The sequence below is a fragment of the Guyanagaster necrorhizus genome (genome assembly GCF_019112545.1).
Source record: "Guyanagaster necrorhizus MCA 3950 unplaced genomic scaffold BT62scaffold_111, whole genome shotgun sequence".
NCBI classification, from domain to species: domain Eukaryota; kingdom Fungi; phylum Basidiomycota; class Agaricomycetes; order Agaricales; family Physalacriaceae; genus Guyanagaster; species Guyanagaster necrorhizus.
Genome location: NW_025064990.1, coordinates 1 through 10,109, shown reverse-complemented (window position 1 = coordinate 10,109; position 10,109 = coordinate 1). Strand labels below are relative to the sequence as shown.

Sequence of the window (10,109 nt, the reverse complement as noted above, 5' to 3'; positions counted from 1 at the left end):
GTTTCGATCATATTCTTTTTATTTTTAGCATATCCTCTCATGATAGTATTGGCACATTTAGGGCCAAGTGCTGAGACCTCACATGCAGCCTAACCCCTCTGGTATTAGTCTGTTACTAGGCCATGCACTCTGCTTATTGTTACTTCAGTTTAGCATTATGATAGCTAGGTTTCTGTGTGCTCTAGTCCTATTTTCTGTTATATGCTTACTGGACTGGAATGCAGTCCATGTATTTGCAATTTTCGCAATTTTACATGCCTGAACATGGAGAGGGCATGTCACCGGTCAAGAGAACTGTGAAATTCTGACTTAGGGTGAGCTATGATGACCAGGTAATAAGAAAGTCGGAGCTGAATCTTGAATCTGAACTTACAATTCTGGTACCACATCTATACAACAGTCAGCAGAGTGTAAGATCCATAAGGTGGTGATGTACTGACTGATTAACCATCTTCACAGTGTGCAACTCAATATGAGCATATGGAATAGCATGAGAGAAAACAGAAGCAACAAGTATGAGAGCCTTGGTGAGCATTATAATGGTTGGAAGAAGGATAGAGGAGTATGACTGCAGAGCATCCTCTCTTAAGTGATTTCCTGCAGCAGCACCTGATGTAACGACACCTGGTCTTGATGGACTTGAAAAAAATGAAGAGATGGATTAGCTTGCCAGACATATGAAATGGAATTTGTATGTACAAGCACAGAATAACCCACTGGAGGTGTACTTGGCAGTGGAACAACATTGTCAAGGAGTGATAACAAAAAATTCAAGTGTAAGGATGATGAGATGTAAATTCTACTGTCACAGAGATGGACTACAATTGAATGATAAAGTGGTTCACTCTCTTGCATCAATCAAGTAATATGTCGACATCAGAAAGGAACAGTACTGAAAACTGCAAAGAAGCATGAGTCATTCCCAGCTCATTGCTGTGGAAGTGATTCATAATTCATTTATCATAAGATGGAATGTATCACTGTCACTCACAAGAGAAAGCAGCTGATCAGCCATCACCATCATGGTTCCAGTGAACATGCAAAAGTCCCAAAATGTAAATGATTGATTTCATGATACCATAGTCACATGATATCTTCTGTCACCACCACAGTACACTATATGATGTGCTCATTCAAGGTTTGTCACTAGAATTTTGCAGGTCTCACTTAAAGGCAAAGACAAAAAAGGAGTCAAGATTTCACATACATGCCTATTTTGCCTGCAAGGCATTGAGTTTGCATTTGTTGTTGTTCTGATCAAGTCACACCATTTTCAACAGCCTATCTCAACACTAAACACTCTACTACAAGACATCTCAATGATCCTACTCTCAAACCACCTTTTTCAAATCTCAACATTACAAACACTATTTATCATTTACACTTTATTGACTCTACCATCAGACTACCACATATCAGGCAATTATGTATGTGCTATTCACCTGCTATGGCTGCAAAGAAATGTTCATCAAAAGCAACCCCACTACTTTATGTCAGTGTGGTCAATTTTGGTGCTCTCAGATATGCAAAGATGCAGTATGTCACATCCAGTATTTTCTCACCAATGAACAACTGAAAATCGTGAATCCAGTCCTTCCAAAACCATTTCACCGATGCCTCACATCTCCAACACAGATATTATGATCATTGCCCAATCATCGATCAGGAAATAATGTATCACCATCCAGGGCACAACAGTATTTGAGGTGTCATATTTCTTCAAAACAGTGCATCCTCAGCTCATCCTGGTATTCTCACACAAAATAAATGCATTAGGCACTTATACCATACCAATTATTGTCACCTTCATATTCCAACATGGAACCAACAGTGAGATACTGGACTGTATACCAAAGCTGAATGCCTTCTTTCCTCCAGATGAGCTAGCCTGTCAAATGGTCACTGCACATGGGGACAACCCACCATTTGAACTTTGGTACCTCAAGAACCAAATGCAGCTGAGCTTGGAAGATCCTAACAATGTGAATGACATGATTGTCACCATCACTGGTTCTGTTGAGCAACAGAATTTATGGTACAGCCCAGTGGTTGCTCTAACAATCAAGAAAGATGCATTTCTGAAGAAGTACACAAATGCACTGTTCTATTCCTCAAGCATTTTCATAAGATTTTTCCAGAGTTGTACCAGTCCTTGGTTCATGGGACATTAATCAGACCATTTATCATACAGTAGCTAGTTCTTATATATATTTTAGAGTCTATTTCATTCAGGGAAACTATTCAAAAAAGACATTTTTTATGCATTCTGGATGCCATGAATCTGATTGAGGGCAAATATGAGCAGGAAATATCTGCCCTATAACCTTACACATTGTAGATGATATTCCCTTATATCATGGGCTATCTTCTCAATCTCAGCCCAGTCATCTAAATGTTAGACAGTTTACTACTTTTCAGTCAACTGTGACTCAGATAGCAAGGAGTTTGCTCCCTTTTAGAGTGCATGGTACTGCGAGAGATCTTTAAAAGTGGGAGACTTGGCCATCAAGGCTGGTCCAAATTTCAACATCTTAGCTAATTCCACACAGACTACAAGCCCCCCTATTAATGTTGCATTGGGATGTCAGCCTAGGGAATATAATCATTACACCCATCATCATATGTCTGAAGCACATTGTTTAGATTACTTTGCCACATGTAGTAGAGTGGCTCTGTCTTCCTCCTTCACTCAGGACTCTCCCCTCCTCCCTGCATTCACCATCCAGCAAGGCTCACAACATCTTGTGGTTTTCCTTGTATCATCTTGTGCCTTATTTGACCAGTCTATGACCATCTCCACACTACTATGTTAAGGATTTTGACCTACTTATAGCTATGCTGGCATTCAATTTATGTGTAAACCCACACAGTGAAAGTAAAGAAAGAGGAAGTCAAAGAAATGTTTTCTCTCCTGGAACATATGAGAAGGTCATCAGCATCATTTAAGATCAGCCATCAGTGCCATTCTGCAATGACATGTATGATGCATGTACATTTTTTAACTCAGCCTAAAAGGTTTACTAACAGATGGCCTTTGGGTGCTTCATTTGCATTGACACACATATTAACACTTTCATGATCTCAGGCATTTCCCTCTGTCACATGCCTTTAAATAAACTGAGCGATATAGTGTACCCCTCAGGTGGTACAGTCTCTCACTTTGGGGAAGACTAAAATGTTAGAACCAGTTGCAGAAAGGCAATACTATGATCAACTAGCCATATTCTGGTAGCCCTGGCAGCATGGGAGATCTCTGTGTGTCAGAGATTCTTTCGACATTACCCTTCCACCTAAAGCTAGGCCAGAGAGCAGCCACCAATTTCTCCCATTTGCTCACAATGATGGTGATTATAAGATTGTCATCACTGAAGTCCTGCAGCCCTTCTTGGAATCTGAAGCTCATTGGTCTGTTGTCTGTGCTGAAGATGTTAGAACATGGGCTTCCAACAAGGCTTGTGGCTCTGTTGTTTTGAACATCTTCCAGGCATCACTCCTATCAGTCATATACCACATGCCATTTTATCTTGCTGTATCTCTGAAATAACTGGCTGACTGTGAGAACTATGCTATAATGAACTTAATGACCTACAGGAAACAGTGCTTGTGTATTACTATGGCAAGCACAAGGTGTATTTTCTTTGTGATATCTTTGCTGATGATTCATGATCTTCAAATAACTGGTGATGAAGAATGGGGAGGTCACTTGTGTGCTAATCCCCAAACACCTCCATGGAATGTCCCTCCAAGAATGGTATGAATCCTTACTGAGCAGGCCAATGTCGATGATCTGAGGAACATTCTACCCCTGTATAATGTCATGCTCAGCCAGACTAAAGCTGAGGTATGTATTAGCTGTTTCTCAGACCCTTACCCTCATTATTGACTATGTTCTAAGCCAGAATGGCCCTTTGTGATATTACCATGATCAACAAACATGGAATTTTGCATTGAGATGTAGAGCTGCAAAATATCCTTGTTACTGATAGCTTGATGAACATTTGTTTCATCAATTTTCCAAGATGCAATATTAATTTGACTGAGAAAAAGATCAAGGAGCTCAGAGATAATGAGCAAAGAGCACTCATGACATTGATGATGCTGTTTTTCTAGATCATTATGATGATCTCCTTGAATGGGTGGAGAAGTAGGGTACTCCAGGAGGTGATCTTACCTATCCCAGGGTATCCATATAAATAAATATGTGCTCCATTTTCATCAGATAGTCATCCATAACTTTTGCTTATGAACAAAGGTGATGACCATGAGAGCCTTTGTGAGAATGATAGCATTCAGAGAAAGATTGAGGAGTATGACCACAGAGCATCCTCTCTCAAGTGGATTCCTACAGGAGTGCCTGACATAAAGATGCTCTTCTTGATGGGCTTGACACAAATGAAGAGATGAATTAGCATGGCATGCATATGAGATGGAATTTGTACCTATGAGCACATGCTAACACAATGGAGATGAACTTGGGTCTGCCAGAATAATCTTGACAACTGGATGGCATTGGATTATGATGAGGACCTTGGAAGGATCACACTTGTAACATGGTCTAGGAAGATTACCATTGTTTATCTGTAGCTGAAACATATTCCTGTGAGTACTATCATGTCAGCTACAAGATTGTCTTCTTTATACATTGACCAGGACCAATTCAGCAAACCATGATTTGGATTCAGTGTGAGCCAAGTTGATCCCAGTCGATTGTCTCACTGCTGTGATGGATCAGTGTTTACAAGGGGCCAAATTGTGCAGAATATTTATGGTACAAGGAAAACCACAAGATGTTGTGAGCCTTGCTGGATGGTGAATGCAGGGAGGAGGGGAGAGTCCTGAGTGAAGGAGGAAGACAGAGCCACTCTACTACATGTGGCAAAGTAATCTAAACAATGTGCTTCAGACATATGATGATGGGTGTAATGATTATATTCCCTAGGCTGACATCCCAATGCAACATTAATAGGGGGGCTTGTAGTCTGTGTGGAATTAGCTAAGATGTTGAAATTTGGACCAGCCTTGATGGCCAAGTCTCCCACTTTTAAAGATCTCTCGCAGTACCATGCACTCTAAAAGGGAGCAAACTCCTTGCTATCTGAGTCACAGTTGACTGAAAAGTAGTAAACTGTCTAACATTTAGATGACTGGGCTGAGATTGAGAAGATAGCCCATGATATAAGGGAATATCATCTACAATGTGTAAGGTTATAGGGCAGATATTTCCTGCTCATATTTGCCCTCAATCAGATTCATGGCATCCAGAATGCATAAAAAATGTCTTTTTTGAATAGTTTCCCTGAATGAAATAGACTCTAAAATATATATAAGAACTAGCTACTGTATGATAAATGGTCTGATTAATGTCCCATGAACCAAGGACTGGTACAACTCTGGAAAAATCTTATGAAAATGCTTGAGGAATAGAACAGTGCATTTGTGTACTTCTTCAGAAATGCATCTTTCTTGATTGTTAGAGCAACCACTGGGCTGTACCATAAATTCTGTTGCTCAACAGAACCAGTGATGGTGACAATCATGTCATTCACATTGTTAGGATCTTCCAAGCTCAGCTGCATTTGGTTCTTGAGGTACCAAAGTTCAAATGGTGGGTTGTCCCCATGTGCAGTGACCATTTGACAGGCTAGCTCATCTGGAGGAAAGAAGGCATTCAGCTTTGGTATACAGTCCAGTATCTCACTGTTGGTTCCATGTTGGAATATGAAGGTGACAATAATTGGTATGGTATAAGTGCCTAATGCATTTATTTTGTGTGAGAATACCAGGATGAGCTGAGGATGCACTGTTTTGAAGAAATATGACACCTCAAATACTGTTGTGCCCTGGATGGTGATACATTATTTCCTGATCGATGATTGGGCAATGATCATAATATCTGTGTTGGAGATGTGAGGCATCGGTGAAATGGTTTTGGAAGGACTGGATTCACGATTTTCAGTTGTTCATTGGTGAGAAAATACTGGATGTGACATACTGCATCTTTGCATATCTGAGAGCACCAAAATTGACCACACTGACATAAAGTAGTGGGGTTGCTTTTGATGAACATTTCTTTGCAGCCATAGCAGGTGAATAGCACATACATAATTGCCTGATATGTGGTAGTCTGATGGTAGAGTCAATAAAGTGTAAATGATAAATAGTGTTTGTAATGTTGAGATTTGAAAAAGGTGGTTTGAGAGTAGGATCATTGAGATGTCTTGTAGTAGAGTGTTTAGTGTTGAGATAGGCTGTTGAAAATGGTGTGACTTGATCAGAACAACAACAAATGCAAACTCAATGCCTTGCAGGCAAAATAGGCATGTATGTGAAATCTTGACTCCTTTTTTGTCTTTGCCTTTAAGTGAGACCTGCAAAATTCTAGTGACAAACCTTGAATGAGCACATCATATAGTGTACTGTGGTGGTGACAGAAGATATCATGTGACTATGGTATCATGAAATCAATCATTTACATTTTGGGACTTTTGCATGTTCACTGGAACCATGATGGTGATGGCTGATCAGCTGCTTTCTCTTGTGAGTGACAGTGATACATTCCATCTTATGATAAATGAATTATGAATCACTTCCACAGCAATGAGCTGGGAATGACTCATGCTTCTTTGCAGTTTTCAGTACTGTTCCTTTCTGATGTCGACATATTACTTGATTGATGCAAGAGAGTGAACCACTTTATCATTCAATTGTAGTCCATCTCTGTGACAGTAGAATTTACATCTCATCATCCTTACACTTGAATTTTTTGTTATCACTCCTTGACAATGTTGTTCCACTGCCAAGTACACCTCCAGTGGGTTATTCTGTGCTTGTACATACAAATTCCATTTCATATGTCTGGCAAGCTAATCCATCTCTTCATTTTTTTCAAGTCCATCAAGACCAGGTGTCGTTACATCAGGTGCTGCTGCAGGAAATCACTTAAGAGAGGATGCTCTGCAGTCATACTCCTCTATCCTTCTTCCAACCATTATAATGCTCACCAAGGCTCTCATACTTGTTGCTTCTGTTTTCTCTCATGCTATTCCATATGCTCATATTGAGTTGCACACTGTGAAGATGGTTAATCAGTCAGTACATCACCACCTTATGGATCTTACACTCTGCTGACTGTTGTATAGATGTGGTACCAGAATTGTAAGTTCAGATTCAAGATTCAGCTCCGACTTTCTTATTACCTGGTCATCATAGCTCACCCTAAGTCAGAATTTCACAGTTCTCTTGACCGGAACTGAAGAAACTGGCATGGGTCTCTTTGAATTGGCAATGGCATGAGTTACTCTCCTTGTATCACTGATTAATTGGTTCTCATTTCCTAGCACGCTCAACAATGACGACTGTGGTTTTAACCATGTGTACTGTACCATTGTGGAAATCACTCTGAAAAATCCTACGGTGCCCGGGGTTGACTGAAAGAGGTGTGAATCACAATGTTGTCCCGGAAAGTTGCGATTCGAAAGGGGAAGTTTGAGTTCTTTCAGAGGGTTTGTAAAGTTTTTAGCATTGAGAATTAAGGTATAACCCTGAATTTATATCCACCATCAAAGGAGTTTGAGGTCTGACTGGGATGAATCCCGATCCTGTTTCAGACTGAGACATCGACACAGATCGTTCGAGCACGCGATGTCCAAATTACCTGCAGATGTGAATCAATATTAGTCTGATTTAAGATAGCAGCTTGAATTGACCTCGACGAAAGGGCGACGAATCTAGACGTCAGGGCATAACTATGACATCGAATGCCCATCGATTTAGCGTGGCACAGGCTAACCAGCTTAATCTCGCTGTTTTTTTCATACAGCCCTCATGTATCTGCCTTTGAGCTTGGCTTGATTCTCGTTGTCCCAGATGTAGATCTGTTAACGAGCGGTATATTTTCTGCCCCTGTGACCGCTACTGCCCACTCTTACTCCGACTCAAGATTCATCCATGCATACAGTTGACACTCTGCTCCCTAATCTCACTACCTTGCACTGCCCGCCCCACCTGATCGTCCCCTGGCCGTTACATTTAGCAAAGTACATATAAACGACGTGCTCCAAACTTTCGATTCTGGGTGTTACGAGTATATTCCCTGGCCAGACATGCTGGTGAAATGTTAATACAGACACGTAGTCTCTGCAGAATTAGTCAAGACTTTCAAGTTTTTGACCGGCGTCTGATTTTGCCGCAATAGGGATCGACACCATAGAACGAGTCGCTCACGCTCAGAGATCTATGGCAGTCCCACGTATTGTGAAAGGGGGGAAGCTTCTTGGATTCTAGTCGCAGTTGAGTCCTGTATATCCTAATCTTCTCCAAGGTGGGAAACCGTCCAACGTTAAAACGATTGCATGGGCGAAATAACTGTGTATGCTAAATCTTGACTGTTTTTTTTTGGTCATCGCCTTTCAGTACTACCCCGCAAAATTCCAGTGACAAGCACTGAATCGGCGCGTCATATAGTGTACCATGGCAGTGACAGAAGATATCACACGGCCACAGGATCGACGTTCTTTCGTCTGCTGGAAGTGTAGAAGCGTCGTGCGCTTATCATATTGGTACATTACTGTGCTATGATGAAGGACGTCGCTCAGGTTAGCCCGCGGTGGGCGAAGAAACAATGGGGCCACGAAGCTGCGAGGATCATCACTATGCTTGATGCGCGATGGACTCCCTGGTTAGGATGGCTTGAGACTCAGTTGGGTCAGGAGCGTTAGATTCAGGTTTTTGATTTACTGCCGCCGATCGACGCTGGAGACGATGACTTCAGCGCACGTCGGCGACTTTGAGACAGGTGTTCATGGAGGCCCTGATGGCTGGTGATAAAATTTGTGCTGCAGAGCCCGGTACAGAAGCGGGGCGCGTGAAAGATGCAGCGCTGCCGCAAAAATAACTGGGGAAGGTAAACTTCATGGCAGTGCAGCGATTGTCCGTCAGTCCCAGCCAGAGCATCGAGAATATATCTATGCTTGAGGGTTATGCTCTGTTGCCACTCAGTACCACACTCTGAACCACACACGTAATACGCGATCACGCTGAGCATCGTCGTGGAAGGGGCCGATGATGAAGTTCAGAAGCAAGCCGTTTGCAAAGCGCTCCACGATAGTGCACCGCTCGGTCAGTGATGATTGAAGATGGATCTGAAACAGCAAGGAGAAAATAGGGGGAGAAAGAGAAAAAGATAGGATTTCAGTATTTTAATGGTTCTCTAGCCTCCTTTTTTGCACCAATTACCGTGTCTCGTCCATGGCCTATGTATATGTACTCTTCGACCTTGTCCAGCAGCGAATCCAAGGATTCACGATAATCGTTGTGGATTTGACGCTCGACTACGACCGATACCAAGAACCTTAGTAAATGAGTGAAATGACATCCAATGCGAGACTTACCTTCTTTGCCCTCCAGATCCACTGCTCCCTCACTTGCTTCGGGAAATAATCCTCGCTCAACACTTCTTTCCACCAGACGACCTTTCGTTTACATCTTACTTGTGTTGTTGGGGGACGGCGCGTGCCGCGTTCGAGATCCCGTTCTCGAGGATTCGATGACGCACTAAAGCGGAGCACCACGAACCTTTCTTTTTGCCATAATACCCAAAAATTTGTTCTCTCTTCGGCATTTGACTTGACTTTGGCGTCTACGGACCTGTTGACCTCCGAGTCAATAACATCTGGCTGACCGTTCATGTCAGGAAGTCGGGTTTCCCACCCTCTCCCTGTCAGGACCAAAATGGTCCTCGGGAGCACTCTCATTGGACTGGGAGTTCGGCTCAAGTGCAGACTGTCGCAAAAAATGGCGTCGATGGCGTGGGAGCTGGTCGTCTTTTCCTCTCCAACGTGAACGCTCGATGGCATTACTTCTGAGTTCTCGCTTCTCTGTTATTCCTTGACCTCATCCTATGTAGACACTCAAACAAAGACAGTTTGCTTTGACGTTTTGTTCCTTGCCAACTGACGTCGACTTCAGCTCTGCAGTTCAAAATCGGTCACCGGTATTCCATTCTGCGAAGGCGTCGTGGTAGAATAGATACTCGTTCCATCGCAGCGTGGTTTGCGCTCCACTCCTGGATAGGCTTAATTCAAGCACCTATGATCCTTTTTATGTTCAAC

General features: G+C 42.3%; 4 protein-coding genes across 4 annotated transcripts; 2 read left to right on the top strand and 2 right to left on the bottom strand.

Moving 5' to 3' along the window:
- The first annotated feature begins 1,803 nt into the window (after positions 1 to 1,803).
- Positions 1,804 to 2,192, top strand: BT62DRAFT_939287 (uncharacterized protein). Its single transcript, XM_043187697.1, has 2 exons — positions 1,804 to 1,867; positions 1,924 to 2,192. Exon 2 carries the CDS (start codon positions 1,953 to 1,955, stop codon positions 2,169 to 2,171), a length of 219 nt encoding a protein of 72 aa, XP_043032597.1. The 5' UTR covers positions 1,804 to 1,867; positions 1,924 to 1,952; the 3' UTR covers positions 2,172 to 2,192.
- Positions 2,193 to 5,336: 3,144 nt separating this feature from the next.
- BT62DRAFT_939286 (uncharacterized protein) lies at positions 5,337 to 5,725 on the bottom strand. The gene is made up of 2 exons (XM_043187696.1): positions 5,662 to 5,725; positions 5,337 to 5,605 (listed from the first exon to the last, which is right to left on the bottom strand). Exon 2 carries the CDS (start codon positions 5,574 to 5,576, stop codon positions 5,358 to 5,360), a length of 219 nt encoding a protein of 72 aa, XP_043032596.1. The 5' UTR covers positions 5,577 to 5,605; positions 5,662 to 5,725; the 3' UTR covers positions 5,337 to 5,357.
- Positions 5,726 to 8,469: 2,744 nt separating this feature from the next.
- BT62DRAFT_1014392 (uncharacterized protein) lies at positions 8,470 to 8,717 on the top strand (the record flags this gene model as incomplete). The annotated part of the gene is made up of 2 exons (XM_043178210.1): positions 8,470 to 8,541; positions 8,595 to 8,717. 2 exons carry the CDS (start codon positions 8,470 to 8,472, stop codon positions 8,715 to 8,717), a joined length of 195 nt encoding a protein of 64 aa, XP_043032595.1.
- A 49-nt stretch (positions 8,718 to 8,766) lies between these two features.
- BT62DRAFT_1014391 (uncharacterized protein) lies at positions 8,767 to 9,854 on the bottom strand (the record flags this gene model as incomplete). Its single annotated transcript, XM_043178209.1, has 4 exons — positions 8,767 to 8,963; positions 9,020 to 9,140; positions 9,235 to 9,324; positions 9,390 to 9,854. The coding sequence occupies 4 exons, from the start codon at positions 9,852 to 9,854 to the stop codon at positions 8,767 to 8,769; spliced, it is 873 nt and encodes a 290-aa protein (XP_043032594.1).
- Positions 9,855 to 10,109: the final 255 nt, after the last annotated feature.